Below are 24,456 nucleotides of genomic sequence, written 5' to 3' on the forward strand. Positions count from 1 at the left end.
CATATCCCCATTTGTATGTGAGAAGCCAGACCTTGAATGTGAGAAGCGGTTGTCATGGCGTCCTCAGGGCTCACGACGGCCTGTAGTCGTGCAACATAAGATGCTGCTACATTGCACCTCGCTACCATGCAACTGGAGTGGTTTTGGACAAGTGGAATATTCAGGGGTGCTGCCAGGACAGGCTGGCACGCCACATAGCTATTGCCTTCTTGTCTTCTGTGATGGCAACCAGTATACAGAACCCATTACCACAGGGAACTGCTTCATTTATTACTTTCTGCAATTCCATTAGTGTGAATGCCCTGAACATGGATACATTATACAACCCCTGCAGCGACTCATCCTGTGGAGGTTACTTTCTATAGGAACTGAAGTCACCAGTCGCGTTTGTGGAGGGGCTTTATTCCTGCTGCACAGTGTAACCATGGAGACGGTGGTGTGCGGGAACAGAAGGGGAGCTCCTCTCAGGCACTGGTGTGTATGTTGTTGGGTGTTGCAGCATGGGCTGTGCCCGCTCGTGCAGTGGGTGACTATTGGTTTGTATTGTCTCTATGGTTTCAGATGTATGTCAGCGTTCAGAAGGGCAGGTTGCTATGGATACCAGCGGTGTACCTGCTCCTGTTAGTGTTCACATTACTGTACACAGTGTGCAGCAAACCTCCCAAGTGTCCCTCTTTTTGACCTGGAGAATGAAGGCATAAATGTGCATTACTAAATGTACTAAATTGCTCCTTCCTATTAGACTCCAGGGTGGCGTTAGAGGCGTGGCCTAGTATGAAAAACACTGCCGCCATGTGCGCTGCAGTCATTGTCCCTCCTATTTCAAAAGTAGGGAGGTTAAAGGTGTAGATCCTGCCGCTGTCAGGACCCCTGTATGTGATGGAAGGGGCGTCTTATCACTAGTACATGCACCTGGATGAGAGCCATGCCCTGTAAGGGTACGTTCACACGCAGCAGATGAGAGCCATGCCCTGTAAGGGTACGTTCACACGCAGCAGATGAGAGCCATGCCCTGTAAGGGTACATTGCCACGCAGCAGATGAGAGCCATGCCCTGTAAGGGTACATTCACACGCAGCAGAAGAGAGCCATGCCCTGTAAGGGTACATTCACACGCAGCAGATGAGAGCCATGCCCTGTAAGGGTACGTTCACACGCAGCAGATGAGAGCCATGCCCTGTAAGGGTACGTTCGCACGCAGCAGATGAGAGCCATGCCCTGTAAGGGTACGTTCGCACGCAGCAGATGAGAGCCATGCCCTGTAAGGGTACATTCACACGCAGCAGGTGAGAGCCATGCCCTGTAAGGGTACATTCACACGCAGGAGGTGAGAGCCATGCCCAGTAAGGGTACATTCACACGCAGCAGGTGAGAGCCATGCCCTGTAAGGGTACATTCACACGCAGCAGATGAGAGCCATGCCCTGTAAGGGTACGTTCACACGCAGCAGATGAGAGCCATGCCCAGTAAGGGTACGTTCACACGCAGCAGATGAGAGCCATGCCCTGTAAGGGTACATTCACACGCAGCAGATGAGAGCCATGCCCTGTAAGGGTACATTCACACGCAGCAGATGAGAGCCATGCCCTGTAAGGGTACGTTCGCGCGCAGCAGATGAGAGCCATGCCCTGTAAGGGTACGTTCGCACGCAGCAGATGAGAGCCATGCCCTGTAAGGGTACATTCACACGCAGCAGGTGAGAGCCATGCCCTGTAAGGGTACATTCACACGCAGGAGGTGAGAGCCATGCCCAGTAAGGGTACATTCACACGCAGGAGGTGAGAGCCATGCCCAGTAAGGGTACATTCACACGCAGCAGATGAGAGCCATGCCCTGTAAGGGTACATTCACACGCAGCAGGTGAGAGCCATGCCCTGTAAGGGTACGGTCACACGCAGCAGATGAGAGCCATGCCCTGTAAGGGTACGGTCACACGCAGCAGGTGAGAGCCATGCCCTGTAAGGGTACGGTCACACGCAGCAGATGAGAGCCATGCCCTGTAAGGGTACATTCACACGCAGCAGGTGAGAGCCATGCCCTGTAAGGGTACGGTCACACGCAGCAGATGAGAGCCATGCCCTGTAAGGGTACATTCACACGCAGCAGGTGAGAGCCATGCCCTGTAAGGGTACGGTCACACGCAGCAGATGAGAGCCATGCCCTGTAAGGGTACGGTCACACGCAGCAGGTGAGAGCCATGCCCTGTAAGGGTACGGTCACACGCAGCAGATGAGAGCCATGCCCTGTAAGGGTACATTCACACGCAGCAGGTGAGAGCCATGCCCTGTAAGGGTACGGTCACACGCAGCAGATGAGAGCCATGCCCTGTAAGGGTACGTTCGCACGCAGCAGATGAGAGCCATGCCCTGTAAGGGTACGTTCGCACGCAGCAGATGAGAGCCATGCCCTGTAAGGGTACGTTCGCACGCAGCAGATGAGAGCCATGCCCTGTAAGGGTACGTTCGCACGCAGCAGATGAGAGCCATGCCCTGTAAGGGTACGTTCACACGCAGCAGGTGAGAGCCATGCCCTGTAAGGGTACGTTCACACGCAGCAGGTGAGAGCCATGCCCTGTAAGGGTACGGTCACACGCAGCAGATGAGAGCCATGCCCTGTAAGGGTACGTTCACACGCAGCAGATGAGAGCCATGCCCTGTAAGGGTACGTTCACACGCAGCAGATGAGAGCCATGCCCTGTAAGGGTACGTTCACACGCAGCAGGTGAGAGCCATGCCCTGTAAGGGTACGGTCACACGCAGCAGATGAGAGCCGTGCCCAGTAAGGGTACGTTCACACACATGCATCTGAATGGGGATGTTTTTACAGCAAGCAGATTTTTGCCAGTGCGATGCAGTGATGTCATCATGGAGAGAGCGCAAGCTGTGATCATCAGGGAACAAGCTAGAGATTAGTTTTTTATTTTATTAAAACTAAAGCCTCACACACACGTCAGTGTTTCACGTATGTGTGCTGGACGTGTTCTCCGTGGACAGCACACGTGTCCATTCATTTAAATGTGTGTATTCACACATCAGTGTTTTAGCACAGTCCATGGGTCCGTGTTTTCAGCACGGGTGCATGTCTTATCTTGGTCCGTGTTCCCGGATCCCTCACGCCCATTATAGTCTATGGGTCCGTGAAAAACACGGATGCCATCCGTGTTTCACGGATCATTAGGGAGAGATGCTTTGAAAATTATTTTTCAGCTGTTCAGTGTCAGTGAAACCCGGACAGCAAAAAACGGACACACAGAGCTTCACAGATGCATCACTGACCACCTGCTCATGGATTTGAGCACAGACACGGACGTGTGAATGAGGCTTAAGGTGGCAGCACTATATTAAGATGGGCACTAAGGGGGCAACACTATTTTAAAGGAGCAGCACTATTGTATGGGGGTTCTAAAGGAGCAGCACTATTGTATGGGGGTGCTAATGGAGGCAGCACTATTGTATGGGGGGGCTAATGGAGGCAGCACTATTGTATGGGGGGGCTAATGGAGGCAGCACTATTGTATGGGGGTTCTAATGGAGGCAGCACTATTGTATGGGGGTTCTAAAGGAGGCAGCACTATTGTATGGGAGGGCTAATGGAGGCAGCACTATTGTATGGGGGGGGCTAAAGGAGGCAGCACTATTGTATGGGGGTGCTAATGGAGGCAGCACTATTGTATGGGGGTGCTAATGGAGGCAGCACTATTGTATGGGGGTGCTAATGGAGGCAGCACTATTGTATGGGGGGGGCTAATGGAGCAGCACTATTGTATGGGGGTGCTAATGGAGGCAGCACTATTGTATGGGGGGGCTAATGGAGGCAGCACTATTGTATGGGGGTTCTAATGGAGGCAGCACTATTGTATGGGGGGGCTAATGGAGGCAGCACTATTGTATGGGGGGGCTAATGGAGGCAGCACTATTGTATGGGGGGGCTAATGGAGCAGCACTATTGTATGGGGGGGCTAATGGAGGCAGCACTATTGTATGGGGGTTCTAAAGGAGGCAGCACTATTGTATGGGGGGGCTAATGGAGGCAGCACTATTGTATGGGGGGGCTAATGGAGGCAGCACTATTGTATGGGGGTTCTAATGGAGGCAGCACTATTGTATGGGGGTGCTAATGGAGGCAGCACTATTGTATGGGGGTGCTAATGGAGGCAGCACTATTGTATGGGGGGGGCTAATGGAGCAGCACTATTGTATGGGGGTGCTAATGGAGGCAGCACTATTGTATGGGGGGGCTAATGGAGGCAGCACTATTGTATGGGGGTTCTAATGGAGGCAGCACTATTGTATGGGGGGGCTAATGGAGGCAGCACTATTGTATGGGGGGGCTAATGGAGGCAGCACTATTGTATGGGGGGGCTAATGGAGCAGCACTATTGTATGGGGGGGCTAATGGAGGCAGCACTATTGTATGGGGGTTCTAAAGGAGGCAGCACTATTGTATGGGGGGGCTAATGGAGGCAGCACTATTGTATGGGGGGGCTAATGGAGGCAGCACTATTGTATGGGGGGGCTAATGGAGGCAGCACTATTGTATGGGGGGGCTAATGGAGGCAGCACTATTGTATGGGGGGGCTAATGGAGGCAGCACTATTGTATGGGGGGGCTAATGGAGGCAGCACTATTGTATGGTGGGGCTAATGGAGGCAGCACTATTGTATGGGGGTTCTAATGGAGGCAGCACTATTGTATGGGGGTGGCTAATGGAGGCAGCACTGTTGTATGGGGGGGCTAATGGAGGCAGCACTGTTGTATGGGGGGGCTAATGGAGCAGCACTATTGTATGGGGGGGCTAATGGAGGCAGCACTATTGTATGGGGGTTCTAAAGGAGGCAGCACTATTGTATGGGGGGGCTAATGGAGGCAGCACTATTGTATGGGGGGGCTAATGGAGGCAGCACTATTGTATGGGGGGGGGGCTAATGGAGCAGCACTATTGTATGGGGGTGCTAATGGAGGCAGCACTATTGTATGGGGGGGCTAATGGAGGCAGCACTATTGTATGGGGGTTCTAATGGAGGCAGCACTATTGTATGGGGGGGCTAATGGAGGCAGCACTATTGTATGGGGGGGCTAATGGAGGCAGCACTATTGTATGGGGGGGCTAATGGAGCAGCACTATTGTATGGGGGTTCTAAAGGAGGCAGTGCTGATCTTGTCCCTCCTTGGGCTTATTAAACGTTGGTACCTCATTTGCAGTTCTCTCTGCTCCGAGGGACGATCACCCTGATCACTCGGCTCTCTAGGGGAGGCGCTGCTTGTTGTGAGACCTGGTGACACCGAAGGCTCAGCTTTCCTTTCTTCTTTTTCCCAGAGAAGCATTGCAGTCTAGAAATAGTATCCCTGGTGACACACTTCAGACATTTTCTGTTTGTTTTACTGGTTTTATTGCGGTTTTCGAATTGGTAAATCATTTAGATGTTGTTTTTGGTCATGTGTTTCATAACCTTCTTCTTCCTTTTCCATTTCATCCACCATGACGGCCCACATTGAGATTGACCCTTGACCTCTGTAGGGGCAGGAACACATAGAGAGTTTAAATTCCCCCCACCCCTCCACCTCCTCAGTGCTTTCCTGCCCCTACAGGGGCCAACATGTAGAGAGAGCCCTCCTTCCAGGAGGGTAGTAGCTTTATTCTCTTACAGGAATCTCCTGCTGGCCTCCCACGGCGGGGGCTAAGGCTGGCCAGCTTGGAGCAACAAGGACCCTCGTCTTAGCTTATGCTGAGGCCTGCGGTCCTTCCCTACCTCAGACTTCCTTCCCTCCTCTGGGTAATAGTCGGGGGTGCCGGCTTCACAAGGCGCCTCGCGCGCGGCGCTTGGCGTCCTTCCTCTCAGGTGACCGGCAGGAGGAGTGGTGCGGCGCATGATGCGCATTAGAGGCGGGCCGGGCGGCGCACGTACCTTTTTCTACAAGCTGGTGCGGCGCAGGCTCACGCTGTCAGTCGGGGCGCTGCTTGATGACGTCAGACGCCGGGACAAGAATTTAAAAAAGCGCGGTTGTCAGCCTTTGCCTGCTGCACCGTGATGTCTGAAGCACCTACTCCTCGCCAGGAAGGCTCTGATCCTTCGGCCATCAGTACAGTGAGTCCCCTCTGGAGGGAAATTGTATTTTGAATTTTACTTCTGTTCCAATTCTAAGCATGGTATATCTGGTTGCTTCCTCCAGGGCAGCAAAGAAACTAAAACTAAAGCAAAGCTCTCAAAGTGCTGTGCATGCTCAAGAAGGTTACCTGAAAATTACAAAAAAAAAGGCTGTGCAAGCCTTGTACTGCCGAAATATGGAAGGAAGAGCAACCAGATATTCTGTCCGAAATGAAAACTTTTATTACGGACGAAATCAGATCTTCTTTGGCCACTATGTCTGTCCCCGCTAGTGTCCCCAACCCTCCCAAGAAACGCAAACTGTCGGTCGTCTCCTCATCTGAGGGCGAGGATGTAGAGGAAGCTTCCGTCACATCCAGACAGATTCCTGCTGAGGACCCCTTGTCAGAGGGGGAAATTTTGGAGGAGGACAAAAAATATTTTTTCTCCACAGACGAGATGGAGGATTTACTCAGAGCAGTCAGGTCCACAATGGGAATTGAGGGTACCCCTAGACCCCGGACCGTCCAGGATGAAATGTTTGGCGGCCTTAGATCCAAGACTTCCATCGTCTTCCCTATAAACGAGATTATACGGGAAATGATTATGGAGGAGTGGTCAGATCCTGAGAAGAGATTAGGTGTCCCCAAGGAGTTCAGGAACCGACTCTGCTTTGATCCAGCAGAAAGCAAAATATATAATCAGACCGCCAAAGTCGACATACAGGTGGCTAGGGTTGTAAAGAAAACCGCTCTTCCCTTTGAGGATTCCTCCCAACTGGGTGATCCAATGGACAGAAAGGCAGACGGGCTCCTAAAAAGATCCTGGGAGTCAGCAATGTTTGGGGTAAAAGCAAACATTGCAGCAACTTCAGTAGCCAGGGCTATGTATATATGGCTGGGGGAATTGGACGAACACCTAAAAAATAAGACCCCAAGAGAAGAAATCAGGGAGTCTATTCCACTCCTTCGTTCTGCCACAGCATTCTTAGCGGATGCCTCTGCGGAATCCATCCGTTTCTCAGCCAAAGACGCTGCACTCTCTAACGCAGCCAGGCGAGCATTATGGATGAAAGCATGGTCAGGGGACAAGGCTTCCAAAGCCAAACTCTGCTCTATCCCATTTTCTGGGGAGTTTGTCTTTGGTCCCACTCTAGATAAGATTTTAGAGGGAGCGGCGGATAAGAAGGGATTTCCGGAGGACAAGGAGTCTAGAAAGAAGCCCTTTCGTCAGTTCTAGCCCCAGCAGAGATCCTACAGGGGGAAAGGAAAAACTGGCAGGTGGAGCTATCCCAAAGGGGGAAGAGGGAGAGGCTTCATTCTCAATCCCCAAAACCGTCAAAATAAACAGCAATGACGCCAGAGTAGGGGGGAGACTGAAGGGGTTCTTACTAGGGGTGCACCGAAATGAAAATTCTGGTCCGAAACCGAAACCGAAAATTCAGGATGCCCTTGACCGAAAACCGAAACCGAAACCGAAACTGCCTTTTTGCCCAAATACTTTTAAAATACTTTTTTTTTAATGATTTTATTAATAATTCTTTTTCATGAATGAAATTCATCTGTGGGTGGCGCTGTTATGGAGAGGGGGATCTGTGGGTGGCTCTGTTATGGAGGGGGGGATATGTGCACTGTTATGGGCATAACAGTGCACAGATCCCTTTCCCCATAACAGTGCACAGATCCCTTTCCCCATAACAGTGCACAGATCCCTTTCCCCATAACAGTGCACAGATCCCTTTCCCCATAACAGTGCACAGATCCCCCCTCCCCATAGCAGTGCACAGATCCCCCCTCCCCATAGCAGTGCCATAGACCGATCCCCCTACCCATAACAGCCCCGGCCCTGCTGCTCACAGCAGACTAATCACTCACTACATCTTTATTTTACCTTACAATCGTGAGGCTCCAGTAACTAACAACTCTGCAGGCAGAGCGGAGGGCGGCGTAACGTCACTTACTCACGTGACGCACCTGCTCCGCCCACTTTATGAATGAAGGAGGCGGAGCAGGCGCGTCACGTGAGTAAGTGACGTTACGCCGCCCTCCGCTCTGCCTGCAGAGTTGTTAGTTACTGGAGCCTCACGATTGTAAGGTAAAATTAAGATGCAGTGACAAAGTAAACCGCCCGCCCGGCGCCCGCCCGCAGATGGTGGGTGACAAATCCCACACCCCATATTTTCGGCCGATATGTAACAATATCGGCCGAAGTGGATTAGGTGCATTTTCGGCCGATATTTTCGGCTGCCGAAATTTCGGTGCACCCCTAGTTCTTACCATCTTGGGAGCAGATCACCTCAAATCCCTGGGTTCTAAACGTAGTCTCTCAAGGCTACAAGATAGAATTCACATCAATCCCCCCAAGAAGATTCTGCATCTCATCCCAGAACAAAACAGAGCTTCCAAAAATATGGCAGGGCGTCCGAGACCTCTTAGATCTAGGGGTAATTCAGAGGGTCCCGCAACTAGAACAAAGGAGAGGTTTCTACTCCAACCTCTTCCTAGTAAAGAAACCAGACCAATCCCTGCGAACCATCATAAATCTAAAACCTCTAAACAGATCCATCTTATACAGGAAATTCAGGATGGAAACCATCACATCCACTATTCCCCTAATCCAGAAAGGAGTGTTTATGTCGTCAATCGACCTCAAAGACGCATACTACCATATTCCTATTCATCATCTTTCTCAAAAGTACTTAAGATTCTCCCTAAAAGGGCCGGACGGCTTGATCCACCATTTTCAATATGTCGCCCTCCCTTTCGGCATCTCCTCGGCCCCCGGGGTCTTCACAAAGGTGGTAGTGGAAATGGTGGCCTATCTTCGTCAGGAAGGTATAACAATTATCCCATACCTAGACGACTTCCTTATTCTTGGCAATACAGAAGCCGGAAATCTGTCTGCAACTCAGAGATTCTCAGAGTTGCTAAAAGATCTGGGTTGGATCATAAATATAAAAAAATCCACTCTGATCCCATCCAGAAGAATAAGATTCCTAGGCGTAGAACTGGACTCAGCCCTGTTAAAGACCTTTCTTCCCCAGGACAAAACAGTGGCGCTAGTAGAGAAGATCCGAATGTTACAGAGTTCTCACAGGTGCTCCATCAGACGGTCCATGAGTCTTCTCGGAAGTCTAACTGCCTGCATCCCCTCGGTTGCCTGGTGCCAAAGCCACACAAGGGTAATCCAGAGTTGGATCCTAAGTGTATGGGATGGAAGACAGACAAACCTAGACAAAAATGTATGGATTCCTCAGTCCGTAAAATCGGATCTAAGCTGGTGGAAAGAAAGAAGAAGACTGCTTGGAGGTCTACAGTGGCGGAACTACCCGGCCGTCCAGGTAATAACAGACGCAAGTCTGGAAGGCTGGGGAGCAAAAATAGGAGACCATCTTCTACAGGGTACTTGGCCAGAAGACATAAGAAAAAGATCCTCCAATTACAGAGAACTGTACGCTGTCCTCGAAGCATTAACAAAAGGAGAAGACCTACTGAGGGGTCATCATCTAAAGATTCTATCCGACAATACCACAACTGTGGCATACCTACGACACCAAGGAGGGACAAGGTCACGCCTGTTGGGCGCTGTAGCAATGAAAATCTTCTGGGCAGAAGAGAACACCCTGTCGCTCTCCGCCATCCATTTAAAGGGCTGCGAAAACACAGTAGCAGACTACCTGAGCAGGGAAAAAATAGATCCAGGGGAATGGTCCCTGAACCGAAAGATCTTCCAGAGGATCTCAAAAAGATGGGGTCATCCGGAAGTAGACTTATTCGCTTCAAGAAAAAATACGCAGGTAGAATGCTTTTGCTCCCTAAACCAGGAGGACGGCCCGTGGGCAATAGACGCCCTATCAATTCAGTGGAATTGGAGACTGGCTTATGCATTTCCCCCGATACCACTATTACCGCGAGTCATCCAGAAGCTTCTAGGAGAACCAACTACTCTCATCCTAATAGCCCCCCTATGGCCAAAGAGGAGCTGGTTCTCTACTCTAAGACAGCTATCGCTGGAGGATCCCTGGGAAATTCCTTTTCAGAGAGACATCCTAGTCCAGGGCCCACTTCTGCATCCAGACCCAGGAATCTTCAGACTGGCAGCCTGGATCCTGAGAGCGAAACCTTAAAGAACAGAGGCCTGTCAGATAAGGTGATTCTCACGCTCAAGGCCAGTAGAAAAAAAGTGACATCTTCCATCTATTTAAAGATATGGAAAAGATACTGTTCTTGGTTAGGAATTGATCACCCGGACACCTCTTCTCCTCCCATCAACAAGATTCTGGACTTCCTCCAGAGCGGTCTGGAATTAGGTCTGAGACCTAGTACTCTGAAAGTACAAATATCAGCCCTCAGTACCTTCTACGACTGCAGCTTAGCCAATCACAGATGGGTCAGGAGGTTTATTAGAGCAGCTTCAAGGTTAAGACCCACCCTTAAATCTAGAGCTCCAACTTGGGACTTGAACATCGTCCTAGAAGGCCTAACAAAGCCTCCATTTGTACCGTTATCAGAGATCTCCTTAAAACACCTTTCTCTGAAGACTGCTTTCCTGATAGCAATTACTTCAGCCAGACGTATTGGAGAACTTCAGGCCCTCTCCTGCAGGGAACCATATCTCCAAATCTGTAATGATCACATCCGCCTAACGCTCGACCCTGGGTGCCTCCCTAAAGTAGTCTCCTCCTTCCACCAGGAACAGGAGATCTTTCTACCTTCTATCACTAGGTCCGAAGTTGCAGGGTCTAGTGATAACATGTACCTCTTAGACGTTAAGGATACAGTAATTCAATACCTAGAGGCTACCAGGGCTCTTAGGATAGATAATAATCTCCTAGTTCAGTTCTCTGGAAAAAATAAAGGGAAGAAGCTAGCTAAATCCTCCATAGCTAGATGGATCAGGTCCACCATCGAGTGTTGCTACAGGATACAGGACAAGCCCAGTCCCGGCAATATTAAAGCCCATTTCACTAGGGCCACTGCCTCCTCTTGGGCTGAAAAAAGAGGCGTCTCACTAGACCAGATTTGTAGGGCCGCAACCTGGGCTAGCACAAACACCTTTTGTAAGACACTATCGCCTTAATCTTCCAGACTCGAATGAGGCTCTTTTTGGTCGGAAGATTATACAGGCCATATCCCCACCCATGTAGTCATTTGATACATCTCAATGTGGGCCGTCATGGTGGATGAAATGGAAAAACCGCAATTAGACTTACCGGTAATTCCGTTTCCTTGAATCCACCATGACGGCCCCGTACTATTCCCATCCCAAAAAAAAAAAAAACACATATCATATATGTGTAATAAAAAAAAAAAATATATATATATATAAAATACGAGTTTAAGGGTATGAATCAATATCTTTTACTCTCTTTTCCACCTTTCGGATAATTTGTAAAGCACTGAGGAGGTGGAGGGGTGGGGGGAATTTAAACTCTCTATGTGTTCCTGCCCCTACAGAGGTCAAGGGTCAATCTCAATGTGGGCCGTCATGGTGGATTCAAGGAAACGGAATTACCGGTAAGTCTAATTGCGTTTTTTTTTAAATTATTTTTTAAATATAATTTGGCTTAAAGGGGTATTCCTATCTCACCCAGAACACCCGTCTTAGGCTACTTTCACACTAAGGCCTCATGCACACAACCGTTTTTTTTTGCGGTCCGCAAAACGGATTTCCATTGTTCCGTGACCGTTTTTTCTTCCGTGGGTCTTCCTTGATTTTTGGAGGATCCACGGTCATGAAAAGTGAAAAAAAAAAACTAGGTCAAGTTTCCATTGAAAATGATAGGAAAAACGGACACGGATCACGGACGCGGATGACTATCTTGTGTGCATCCGTGATTTTTCACGGACCCATTGACTTGAATGGGTCCGTGAACCGTTGTCCGTGAAAAAAATAGGACAGGTCATATTTTTTTCACGGACTGGAAAAACGGATCACGGATGCAGAATCCAAACGGTGCATTTTCCGATTTTCAGAAAGTCAATGGGTCCGCGAAAAAAACCGGAACAACGGCCGCGGATGCACACAATGGTCGTGTGCATGAGGCCTAACGTTAATATTTTTCCAGTATTGAGATCTGTTATCGGAGAAAGACGCTCCCGTTTTGTCCCCATTCATTGTCAATGAGGACAAAAACGTAACTGAACAGAAAGGAGCGCTCCAAAATGCATTCCGTTCCGTTCTCATACCAGAGTGCAAACCGCAGCATGCTACGGTTTGCTTTCCATCCTGGGATGCGGAGCAAGATGGATCCGTCATGACCCACAATGCAAGTCAATAGGGACGGATCCGTTTTCTCCGACACAATCTGATACAATAGAAAACGGATCCGTCCCCCATTGACTTTCGCTTTATACTTTTTATTAGTTTTAGAAAAAACATACATTGTTATCATTAAAGAAACACAAGTGGCTGCATAGTTAACACCATACATAATCATGTTGGCGACGTTGGTAAAACATATACGTGCCACAATGAAATACTGGACAAAAAATAAGAAAATAACTAACAATACATCATAAAAAGAACATAAAAACATACTAACATACGGCAGACGTACAGTGCAATTATTGGGGTACGTTTGCGCAGGCATATTTTTCCAGATATACGCCCATGTGCAGGACCTCGATTACACAGGTATAATATACTTAATTGTATCAAACAGGGTATGGTACTGCGAGCGGTGAAGCTCTCCATATGCCCCATTCCCTCTCAAACCTCGCAGCAGCCTCCTCAGTTCCCGCCAGCACACGCTCATATATATAAGTAGAGTTTAACCTTCGGATAACCTCCGTTAGGCAAGGAACATACCGTGATTTCCAATTTTTAACTATGGCCAGTTTGGTTGAAAGGAAAAGGTGTCCCAGAACCACCCTCCTCTCACATGGTATCTCAACCAGATCAATCCATAAAAGAGCTAATGAGGGGGATGGCGGGAGCTGGCATCCCAGCAAATCCGAGGCGAGAGAGAATGTAGCCCTCCAAATATCTTGCAGCCTCGGACAGGACCATAGAATGTGATACAATGTGCCCATATCGCCCCATTGACTTTCAGTGGAGTTCATGACGGATCTGTCTTGGCCATGTTACAGATAATACAACCGGATCCGTTCATAACAGATGCAGATGGTTGTATTATCAGTAACGGAAGCGTTTTTGCAGAACCCTGCCGGATCCAGTAAAAACACTAGTGTGAAAGTAGCTTTAGGGCTCATGCACACAACCGCATGTATTTTGTTAGTACGCAAAACAAGGATCCGCAAATAAAAAGGGATGACATCCTCGTTGCATCCTTTTTTTTTTTTTTTCTCCATTGTAAAAATTCCTGTCCTTGTCCTATTCTTGTCGGTTTTGCGGACATGTTCTATTTTTTTGTGGAACGGACATACGGAAAGGGAATGCACACGGAGTGATTTCAATGTTTTTTTTTTTTTTGCGAACCCATTGAAATGAATTTTTGCGCATACGGACGGTAAGGCCTAATACGGAGACTGAAATGACAGGAACAGGCCCTCTGGTTGTGCTACACTGTTTCTGTGGCTCCCATTTATTTTTATGTGATACAGAAACGGCATTAACCCTTTTCTGACATGGCAGTTTTCTGTTTTCATTTTTCACTCCCTGCCTTCCCGGTGTCATAACTGTACTTTCTAATGGCACCTTTTTAATATTATATACTGTGTAATGGGAAGCTGAAAAAAAATTCCAAATGGAGAGGAATTGGGGGGAGGAAGCACAATTCCACCACAGTTTTATGGGTTTCGTTTTTACAGCGTTCCCTATGTGGTAAAACTGACCTGTTACCTTCATTCTCTGGGTCAGTATAATTACAGTGATACACATTTAATACTTAAAGGGATTCTGTCATCAGAAATGAGCCCTATAAGCTAAACATATGGCGATGTCCCTTGTAAAACACTGAATCCTAAAGTGAGTTCATCAAATGCCCCTGTGGCTCTATATTCCTAAAAAAGCGGTTTATATCACCTGTCAATCACTTCAAAATGTGTCCAAGGGGACGTCTCATGGTGAAAGGTGCCCGGCCGTTTAGGTGCCCAGCGCCGCCTTCTGAGCTGAAATCACCGCCCTCCCTTTCATTCGATCCGCCTACCTCAGGTGACTAACCTTCCTTGTGCCCAGCCACGCCCGCCTGTGAAGGAGCCCAGCACCGCCTATGTCTCCTCCTTTCATCAATGATAGATAGCCGTAATCTCGCGATGCGCAGTTCTTTCCCTGAGGCTGATGCCAGCACAGGGAAGGAACACTATACCGGCACTGCGCATGTGCGAGCTCCTTCAATCGCGAGATTACGGCTATCTATTGTTGATGAAAGGAGGAGACATAGGCGGTGCTGGGCTCCTTCACAGGCGGGCGTGGCTGGGCACGGCTGGGCACAAGGAAGGTTAGTCACCCGAGGTAGGCGGATCGAATGAAAGGGAGGGCGGCGATTTCAGCTCAGAAGGCGGCGCTGGGCACCTAAACGGCCGGGCACCTTTCACCATGAGACGTCCCCTTGGACACAATTTGAAGTGATTGACAGGTGATATAAACCGCTTTTTTAGGAATATAGAGCCACAGGGGCATTTGATAAACTCACTTTAGGATTCAGTGTTTTACAAGGGACATCGCCATATGTTTAGCTTATAGGGCTCATTTCTGATGACAGAATCCCTTTAAATAAATAAATAAAAAAAACTAAAAATTTGAAAAAAATAATTCTTTTTTCTTTTCTTCACCATATTCTGACACCCACAACTTTTTTTTTTATATTTACTTCGATGGAGCTATCTGAGTGATAATTTTTTGCGGGATGATCTGTAATTTTCAGTGATACCACTTTGGAGTGTGTATAACTTTTTCATCACTATTTATAACCTTTTTTTTCGGAGGTGAAGCAATAAAAAAAAAAAACCCAGCTTATTGGCTATTTAGATGTTTTTTTGCCGTTATGGGATAAGTACATTTATATTTTAATCGTTTGGTGTTTTGGGATGTGGCCATGCTTTTTGATGTTTTCTTTTTTTTTTTATTATGGGGGGTGCTTTTGAATATTTTAATATTTTTACTATTTTAAAAAAAACAACACTTTTTTGTACTCTGGTGGCTATGGCGCTAAGCAGAGCTGGTGCCGTATTTGAAGACCTGACATCCTCTGTACATGTATGGCGGATGTCGGGAAGGGATTAAATAAGATGGGTATTCTGATCATATGGGAATACCCCTTTAGGCTACCTGCACACAGGTGCGTATTTCCAGACAGGATTTCCACGCACATTTTAGTGATGATTTGAGAACCAAATTCACATGTGCTATTGCAGATTTTTTATGAGGTTTTGCCCCCATCTTGCAGTGCCAATGGTGAAATCTAGGGGTGGGCGATATGGCCTAAAATCTATATTGCGATATAATTTTAAGCATGTGCGATATGCGATATATATTGCGATATATTGTTTTCTATATTTGGGGGGGCGTGTTTAAACTTTTTTTTACTTTTTATTTAATAACTATTAATCTCCTTAAGGGCTAGAACCCTTGTCATATTCACCCTAATAGAGCTCTATTAGGGTGAATAGGACTTTACACTCTCCATGCTGCCCTGTGCATAGTGCACACAACAGCAGGGAGCTGATCCCCCTCCCCTAAATGGTGCCATCCACAGATCCCCCCCCCTCACCTAAACGGTGCCATCCCCAGATCCCCCTAAACGGTGCCATCCACAGATCACCCCCCCCCCCTTCCCCTAAACGGTGCCATCCACAGATCATCCCCCCCCCTCCCCTAAACGGTGCCATCCACAGATCCCCCTAAACGGTGCCATCCACAGATCATCCCCCCCCTTCCCCTAAACGGTGCCATCCACAGATCACCCCCCCCCCTAAACGGTGCCATCCACAGATCATCCCCCCCTTCCCCTAAACGGTGCCATCCACAGATCATCCCCCCCCCTCCCCTAAATGGTGCCATCCACAGATCCCCCCCCCCTCACCTAAACGGTGCCATCCCCAGATCCCCCTAAACGGTGCCATCCACAGATCATCCCCCCCTTCCCCTAAACGGTGCCATCCACAGATCATCCCCCCCTTCCCCTAAACGGTGCCATCCACAGATCATCCCCCCCCTTCCCCTAAACGGTGCCATCCACAGATCATCCCCCCCTTCCCCTAAACGGTGCCATCCACAGATCATCCCCCCCCCTTCCCCTAAACGGTGCCATCCACAGATCATCCCCCCCCCCTTCCCCTAAACGGTGCCATCCACAGATCATCCCCCCCCCTTCCCCTAAACGGTGCCATCCACAGATCATCCCCCCCTTCCCCTAAACGGTGCCATCCACAGATCATCCCCCCCCCTAAACGGTGCCATCCACAGATCATCCCCCCCTTCCCCTAAACGGTGCCATCCACAGATCATCCCCCCCCCTCCCCTAAATGGTGCCATCCACAGATCCCCCCCCCCCTCACCTAAACGGTGCCATCCCCAGATCCCCCTAAACGGTGCCATCCACAGATCATCCCCCCCCCCTTCCCCTAAACGGTGCCATCCACAGATCATCCCCCCCCCCTCCCCTAAACGGTGCCATCCACAGATCATCCCCCCCCCCTTCCCCTAAACGGTGCCATCCACAGATCATCCCCCCCCCTCCCCTAAACGGTGCCATCCACAGATCATCCCCCCCCCCTTCCCCTAAACGGTGCCATCCACAGATCATCCCCCCCTTCCCCTAAACGGTGCCATCCACAGATCATCCCCCCCCCCTAAACGGTGCCATCCACAGATCATCCCCCCCTTCCCCTAAACGGTGCCATCCACAGATCATCCCCCCCCCTCCCCTAAACGGTGCCATCCACAGATCATCCCCCCCCCCCCTCCCCTAAACGGTGCCATCCACAGATCATCCCCCCCCCTCCCCTAAACGGTGCCATCCACAGATCATCCCCCCCCCCCTCCCCTAAACGGTGCCATCCACAGATCATCCCCCCCCCTCCCCTAAACGGTGCCATCCACAGATCATCCCCCCCCCCTCCCCTAAACGGTGCCATCCACAGATCATCCCCCCCCTCCCCTAAACTGTGCCATCCACAGATCCCCCCCCCCGACGCTCACAGGAATACATTTAAAAACTAATCAGTAACTTTAACTTTATTCATTGGTGATCTCTTTACTGTATACCTTACTAGGTCTTCGCTTCGGTAACAGCAGGCAGTGCGGGGGGCGGCGCTCACTCACTGACGTCACGCGCCTGCGCCGCCTAGTGGGAGGAGCAGGCGCGTGACGTCAGTGAGTGAGCGCCGCCCGCCCGCACTGCCTGCTGTTACCGGAGCTAAGACCTAGTAAGGTATACAGTAAAGAGATCACCAATTAATAAAGTTAAAGTTACTGATTAGTTTTTAAATGTTCTACTGTCAGCGGCGTGGCCCTGTATGTTCTAACCCCCAGGCAAGCGTCCCTGTCACCATGGGAACGCCTGGGGGTTAGAATATACCATCGGATTTGAGTTTTCACGCGCTCACTGAGATCGTGAAAACTCAATGATTTACTGTCAGTCCCTCCCCTCCTCCTCTTGTCATTGGTGGTCAGCGGCAGCCGCGCACAGTGGGGAGGCAGGGACTCTCTCCTTCTCCACTGTGCCAGCTCAGGATCATATCGCGGTCCGGCGATATGCTCAAAATCCATATCGTGGCACAAATTTATATTGCGTATCGCCTATATCGTCTATATCGCCCACCCCTAGTGAAATCCACACTAAAAAGCGGCAGAAACAATTGAATGCTGTGGATTTCAAAATCTGCATGGAAAAAAAGCACCAGTACATGGGATTTGTCAAATTTCGTTCACTTTGCTGGTTCGGTATTATACTGTGCGTTTTTTTCTGACCAGGCAAAATCCACTCCATGTGATGACCCCTCTGGTCAAATACACTGCACCTACTCTAAGCTCCTAACTGTGCAGATGGCAGGTCCAGTGAATGGAGGAGACATGACATGGAGGGGATTTGCCTGGTCACATGACCGTCCACCAGCGGCCATCTTAGGGACAGGACCTCTGTGTGGACAGCACAAAAGACCTAGCAAACAAGGGGGTATACCTTATTAAATATAGAAAATGACACAGAATTTTAACAAAGGCTGTATTCGTAAGTCCCATATAGTCGCCTTATGTGCACATGGGTCAGTAATAACCAGGATAGGTCACCAGTGCCAGATTGTTGGGGGTATGACACCCAGCACTACTATTTGAATAGGAGCTGAGCTGCACTACCCCAATATGGCCACTACAGGGTGTATGGAGCTGTCTGCTTCCTGCTCTGTGCTGTATAGTTTCTGGAGATGGTGATTGGTGGTGATGACTACATCACATGTTGCAGGTACACTGTGGACTTACCTACTCTTAGGCCTCTTGCACATAATTTTTTTTTCCCGTTTACTTTCCATTTTTTCCATATATGGAACCATTCATTTCAATGAATCCGCCAAAAAACTCTGTATGCCTTCCGTTTCCGTATTTCCGTTCCGTTCACAGATAGAACATGTCCTATTATTGTCCACATAACGGACAAGGATAGTACTGTTCTATCAGGGGCCAGCTGTTCCGTTCCGCAAAAAAAAACGGAATGCACACGGACGTCATCCGTATTTTTTGTGGATCCGTTTTTTGCGGAAAAATTGCAGATATCCATTCTTATAAGCTGTGAGCTCTGTTCACACCAGCGGCATGGATTTTCTTTGACAGCAAGAATAGCACTGCAGATATAAAGGGGTTGTTCATCTTCTGGCGGGGGGAGGGGGGGTTCGCAGACGCCTCTCATGGCTAATTGGCAGGGTAGGCAGGTCAGTGCTCTTGCCTTTTATTGGCTGCAGTAGCGTAAAACCAGATGTTGACAGCTTGGACCCAAGTGCAGCAGGGATCAGGTAAGTATACTTACCTCCACAGGTCCAGCCATGAGGCCGGGGGGGTCTGCCAAAAGGCCCCTAGGAGATGAAAACCCCTTTAACTCTCTATTCAAAAATGTACAGTTTCTGGGTTGTAAAACCATGAAAGACTGTACAGATTCTGACTGTTTTATGTAGCATTCTACTGGTTACACTATTAGCCTACAGTTCAATGTTCTTCTATGTTTCTTCCTTTTTCATTCCCAATTTAAGACGTTGGCCATCAGATTGATTGATTAGTGTTCATCCCCTTATTTTATGACCTTTCCAAACCCATTAGTGAGCACAGTTTGGAGTCCTAGTGCCAGTACATGGCCCCATGAGAACACGGCTAACCCTTCAAATGCTGGTGTGATGGACTCACTTTGTCGCTGACCTTCTCAGTCACAGTCACAATAATTTTTACTGATAGTATACCGCTGATTTATGTCTAAAAAATGCTGCCAGTAGCTTTTAGAGAACTGGGATTCTACAGATTTTCTTCTAAGTTACGTCATAATGTAAATGAAACCATAGCGAGTTAATAGGACATGCTAATGTGGTCTCATCTGTACGCTCTACCTCGTAGGCTCAGGACGCACCCTGTAAACGAACACAAAAACGGGGTGGTAGAGGTTTAAGGCATGAAATCCGTGTGGCAAGTTCCCTTTAAGAGCACACGTGATATAATAACAGCAGCACTGGTCGCGCAACATCCGTCTTGGCCGTGTGGCCTTGTAGCCCTAACCTTAAGCAGTTGTCCAAGATTAGAAAAACATGGCTGCTTTCTTCCAAAAACAGCACCACCCCTGTCCACAGGTTGTGCGCAGTATTGCCCCATTGACTCCAGTAAAGCTGAGCTGCAGTGTTTATTTTGGAGAAAGCAGCCATGGTTTCCGAACTCTAGACAACCCCATTAACCCTAGGTTTTTGGAACTGGCAAAAGATACTTGGACATGCATAGAAGAGTAAATATGAATAAAATAAAATGGGAAGTTTAATAAACGTTATCATAAAATAGACAAAATAAAATGGGGGGTGCATTTTATAGTTAGACTCCCGCCAAAACTGCCCTTATAAGTCAGACAGTCATGCAATAAAACATGTACATCCATGTATGCATTTACAAAGGGTTAATGGCAGCCAAACTTCGGCTCCTGCTTGTACCAATGGGGAATTTATCATTTGCGGTAGTTTTGGTTAGTGATGAGCGAAGCAAGCTTCAGATCCTAGATCCGAAGTCGCTTCACTCAAAACTTCGTTTTAGATCCATCTCCGTACAGCATTAAAATGTATGGCCTCCGACGAGGCGAAGTCAGTTATTCCTGAAGTCTCGTGAGACTAAGGTGAATAACTTCAGTATTTGACTTTTCAACTGGCAAACCATTTTAAAACATGGATCCGAACTCTGCTTTGGTTCCGAGGTGCCAATCGGAACCGAAGCCGAGTTCAGATCCAAGTTTTAAAAATCAAATACTGAAGTTATTCACCGAAGTCTCGCAAGACTTCGGGAATCACTGACTTCACCTCGTCGGAGGCCATACATTTTACGGAGATCTGTTTTCGTGTAGCATTAAACCGAAGTTTTGAGCGAAGCGACTTCAGGTCTAGGGTCTGAACCTGCTTCGCTCATCCCTAGTTTTCGTGTCAGGTTTAAATCTGTCTTTGCTTTGTGAGGTTGCACTAAATTTATTGAATGGTGCACAGAGCCGGTGACGACACCGAACACACTGCCGGGCAGAAGCCTCCACCCGGCAGTGTGTTATTGTAAACAAAAGAGCCCTTGCCCTGCGCGATCTAGCGCAGGGCAAAGGAGAGCTTCGGAGCAGGAACTGCTCCGATGCTCAAGTCAGGGGGGCTGCCTGGGGGTAAATGGAGGTTTGTCCGGGTTCAGCTCTGACACCCAGATTTCTCTCTGTCACCCAGATTTACTAATCCTGTAGATGGTGTAAGTTTAGAGAGGCTGTCTGGACTGCATCAGATTTATCACAGGGCTCAGGCTGGATGATGACTCTGGTTCAGGGATAGACACTTTTCTTTGACTCTGTTGGTCGGCTTTCAGACAGATTTTTACGCCAGAATGTTATGCCACAACTGTGTGTTGTTCGCTGTCACGTGGAAAGTCCCCCCCCCCCCCCCCCGCGCTATCTGTATTAATCCAGCATGTTTTATTGCGCAGAGCTGTGATGGCGCTATCCCCTGTCAGCGAAGAGAGTCCATACGATGAGGAGCTGCTCAGGAGTGACCCTTTGAGCGGTGCATCCGGCTATTCTGGAGAGTCATTTGAATCCAGCACTGATGGATCAGATAGAAGATATACAAGTGATGCCTTTGACTCCATTACCAATGAAAATACAGAAAAGTATCCCAGTGAATCATTTGAATCCTGTGCAGGTGAAACCAGTCGATTGCAGAGACGTGATTCCTTTACGGATGACTCTGGTAGGGACTATGAAAGTGAGTCTTTTGAGTCTCTGTCCTCTGAGATAGATGTTCATCAGACATATTCTTCTGAGAACTCGTATATAGAGTCTGCTTCAGCGGAAGATGACCACAAGGAGAGTGATCAAGGTATTATTGCACTGAACTACTTTATATGTGCATTTGTGTATAGTCATTGCTCTTTTTTATAATTTTTTTTATTTTTTTATGTTGCACACGTTTTAAATGACATAAGATGCCTCTAGAATGATGCTAGCAACTTGAACTAGGCCAATTAGGCACATCTAAGGAAGTCCGTAGACCTAGAGAAAAAAAAACTGCACCGGCCCCTGTTAGTAAATTTGCCTGAGTCGGAGTCCGAGCACGACCTCAGAAACGCCCCCGTTCCAGCCCAACTGCCAAACACGGCGTTGAACTGGCCGTGCGTATAAACATTGTCGCACGACCATTTAAAATAGGGTCGTAAAAATAGTCCCTTTATAAATGTCCCCAATAGTCTTGCAGCATTCGGTTCAGAATTACAAAAACATAGTAACATAGTACATAAGGCCGAAAAGACATTTGTCCATCCAGTTCGGCCTGTCATCCTGCAAGTTGATCCAGAGGAAGGCAAAAAAAAACAATGAGGTAGAAGCCAATTTTCCCCACTTTAGGGGGGAAATTGGCTGTTTTCTTTCTGTAACAGCGCCACACTTGTCTACAGGTTGTGCCTGGTATTGTACTTCAGCCTCATTTACACCAGTGAGCTAAGTTGCCATTGTAGACCTAACCTATGCAAAGATATGGCGCAGTTTCTGGAAAAAAGCAGCCATGGGGGGTTTATTTACTAAGACTGGCTTTTTACACCAGTATTAGATTCTCCCCTGCACTGCTATAAGATTTGGCTAATTAGGTGCATCCATGGCAGCCAGGCATCGGGAGAGAAAAAACACTCCACTCCCAATTGGCGAACACAGCACAAAAACACTTTGTAAATGACTCCCATTATTTTTTAATCCAATACAACCCCTTTAACTCCTTCCTAACCAGCATCGTACTAGTACGGCGCTTGCCGTGTCTCTAAAGATGGCCAAAGCAGCGGGGTGCCAGCTGTTTCATACAGCAGACACCCGCGGCTAATGTCCGCGACCAGTGGTAATGCCGGTCGCAGACATTTTACACCTTAGATGCCGTGATCAATCCTGACCATGTCATCTGAGCGTGCGAAATACCAGTAGCGCAAAACTAAAAAGCAAAAAAAAAAAACTCCAGGGTAGAAGGGGGTTAAAGGATTTGACCTTATGGATAAACTTTTCTTTAAATGAGGATCCTGAAAGTTGCAGTTTTTAGCTGCCAAATTTATTTTTTGCTGCTCCTTGTGTTGAGCAGTTAATGGAGCTTAGAAGAAAAGCTGGCGGCCGTGCTCGCCATTGATTTGGAGTAACAGTGCTATATTCCAGCATGTAACACAAATCCAAACAGGAATCTGCCTGATAGTCCATCAGTTTAGGACATTTTAGGCTATGTTCACATCTCCGTCCAGCAGATCAGGCACAAATGAGGTCGGCTGGACCAAATAACCGCTGCATGCAAAGCCATTTATGCCGGAAAGCAGCCGGATCACTGCCGTATTCCATTGTAGTCAGTAGGAATCCAGCAGCGATCTGTTGAATCCAGCAATGCCGGATCCAGTGAACACCGGCAGGCTGTTCTCTGCCGGAAACGTTCACCAGAGATGAGGTGAACGTAGCCTATCTGGCCCACAGGATATCACTGGTAGGGTGGCCTTACTAGGTACTTTATGATCATGTACTCCATGAATAGTCCACATTGCCAACTCCTGATATTGATGGACACCTACATTACTGATGTGTGTCATTGTCACATTTTCTCACACACATTCATCACTTGTCACATTGTAAGTAACCTTTATATATGTATGGTACCTTTAGAGCCCAGAAGATTAGGACCATTGTGAACCTCGCCACTAGCGATCACCATGGAACCATACTATGGGCCTCCCATATTTCCATGTAAGTGCAGAAACCCCCGGAAGTTGATATTTTTATTTTTTTTACAAATAAAGACCATTATAAATGATGTAGTTACCACATGGTAAAATGGAAACACAGCAATATATCTTTCTGGTGTCCTAGATCACGGAGCATTGCCGTCTTCATTCTCGACCCACCATGCAGAAATGGTGAAAGCACTTTTCTTATACTGTAGTGTAACACGCAGTTGCTCCTCAATAGATCGGGTTTTCCAGCAGATTTCATTAGTGAACATGTAGTAAATCATTGAGGCTAGCATGGCATCAAGACACAATCCCTGGAACATCTAGAATCACATTGTGAGCATTTATCAAGCTTTTACCCTTATTTCCCTATAGGCAACACCTCCAAGTTTCCTTTACAGTATTTTTTTTATTAAAAAAAAATTGTGTTATATATTTCTAGATTTAATTTGTGCTCTAAACTTTACTATATATCTGTATTTAGGATTTCACTCCCCACTATTACTCCCTTCAGGACCCTACCATTTTTCACCTTAAAGGGGTTCTCCGGGAATTAAGAAAATGAAAATACTTAAAATATTACTTTATTATAAATATATTCCCAAATACCTTTCTTTAGTTATAATGGCTCGTTTCTTCTAGGGAGTAGTCATCAGGAAAAATAAAATGGCTGCCATCCTATTAGTCCACACAAAACCTGTCCTAAAGAGTTGCCTCATCTTCCTCTCTGCTCTATTTGTCAGGGATTATGATCCTGAATACAGTTGATAAGATCTGCAGCAGAATCTGTAGAAATGGAGTTCATGAGGAGACATGAAGTACAAAGAGGAGGTGAGGTGTGGCTGATGAGCAACAGCACTTGTATGCAGTCTCTATTACCACAGCCCCACATTACCACAGTCTGTCTTGTCCGTCCTCTGTACTTCATCTCTCCTCATGAATTCCATTCCTACAGAGATTCAGCTAAAGTTCCTATCAGCTGTATTTGGGATCATAATCCCTGAAAAGTAGGAGAGGAGGATGAGG

At 47.9% G+C, this 24,456-nt stretch overlaps 1 protein-coding gene across 2 annotated transcripts in view; it reads left to right on the plus strand.

Moving 5' to 3' along the window:
- Window positions 1-398: 398 nt before the first annotated feature.
- Window positions 399-24,456, plus strand: part of C8H8orf48 (chromosome 8 C8orf48 homolog) — a 51,313-nt gene continuing 27,255 nt past the window's right edge. For both annotated transcript variants that reach the window (XM_040406489.1, XM_040406490.1), the window contains exons 1-2: window positions 399-474; window positions 21,172-21,563. In XM_040406489.1, coding sequence (XP_040262423.1) covers window positions 21,179-21,563 — 385 coding nt within the window. In that variant the 5' untranslated portion in view covers window positions 399-474; window positions 21,172-21,178. The remainder of the gene's footprint in view (window positions 475-21,171; window positions 21,564-24,456) is intronic.

This window comes from Bufo bufo, chromosome 8 (assembly GCF_905171765.1).
Source record: "Bufo bufo chromosome 8, aBufBuf1.1, whole genome shotgun sequence".
NCBI classification, from domain to species: Eukaryota; Metazoa; Chordata; class Amphibia; order Anura; family Bufonidae; genus Bufo; species Bufo bufo.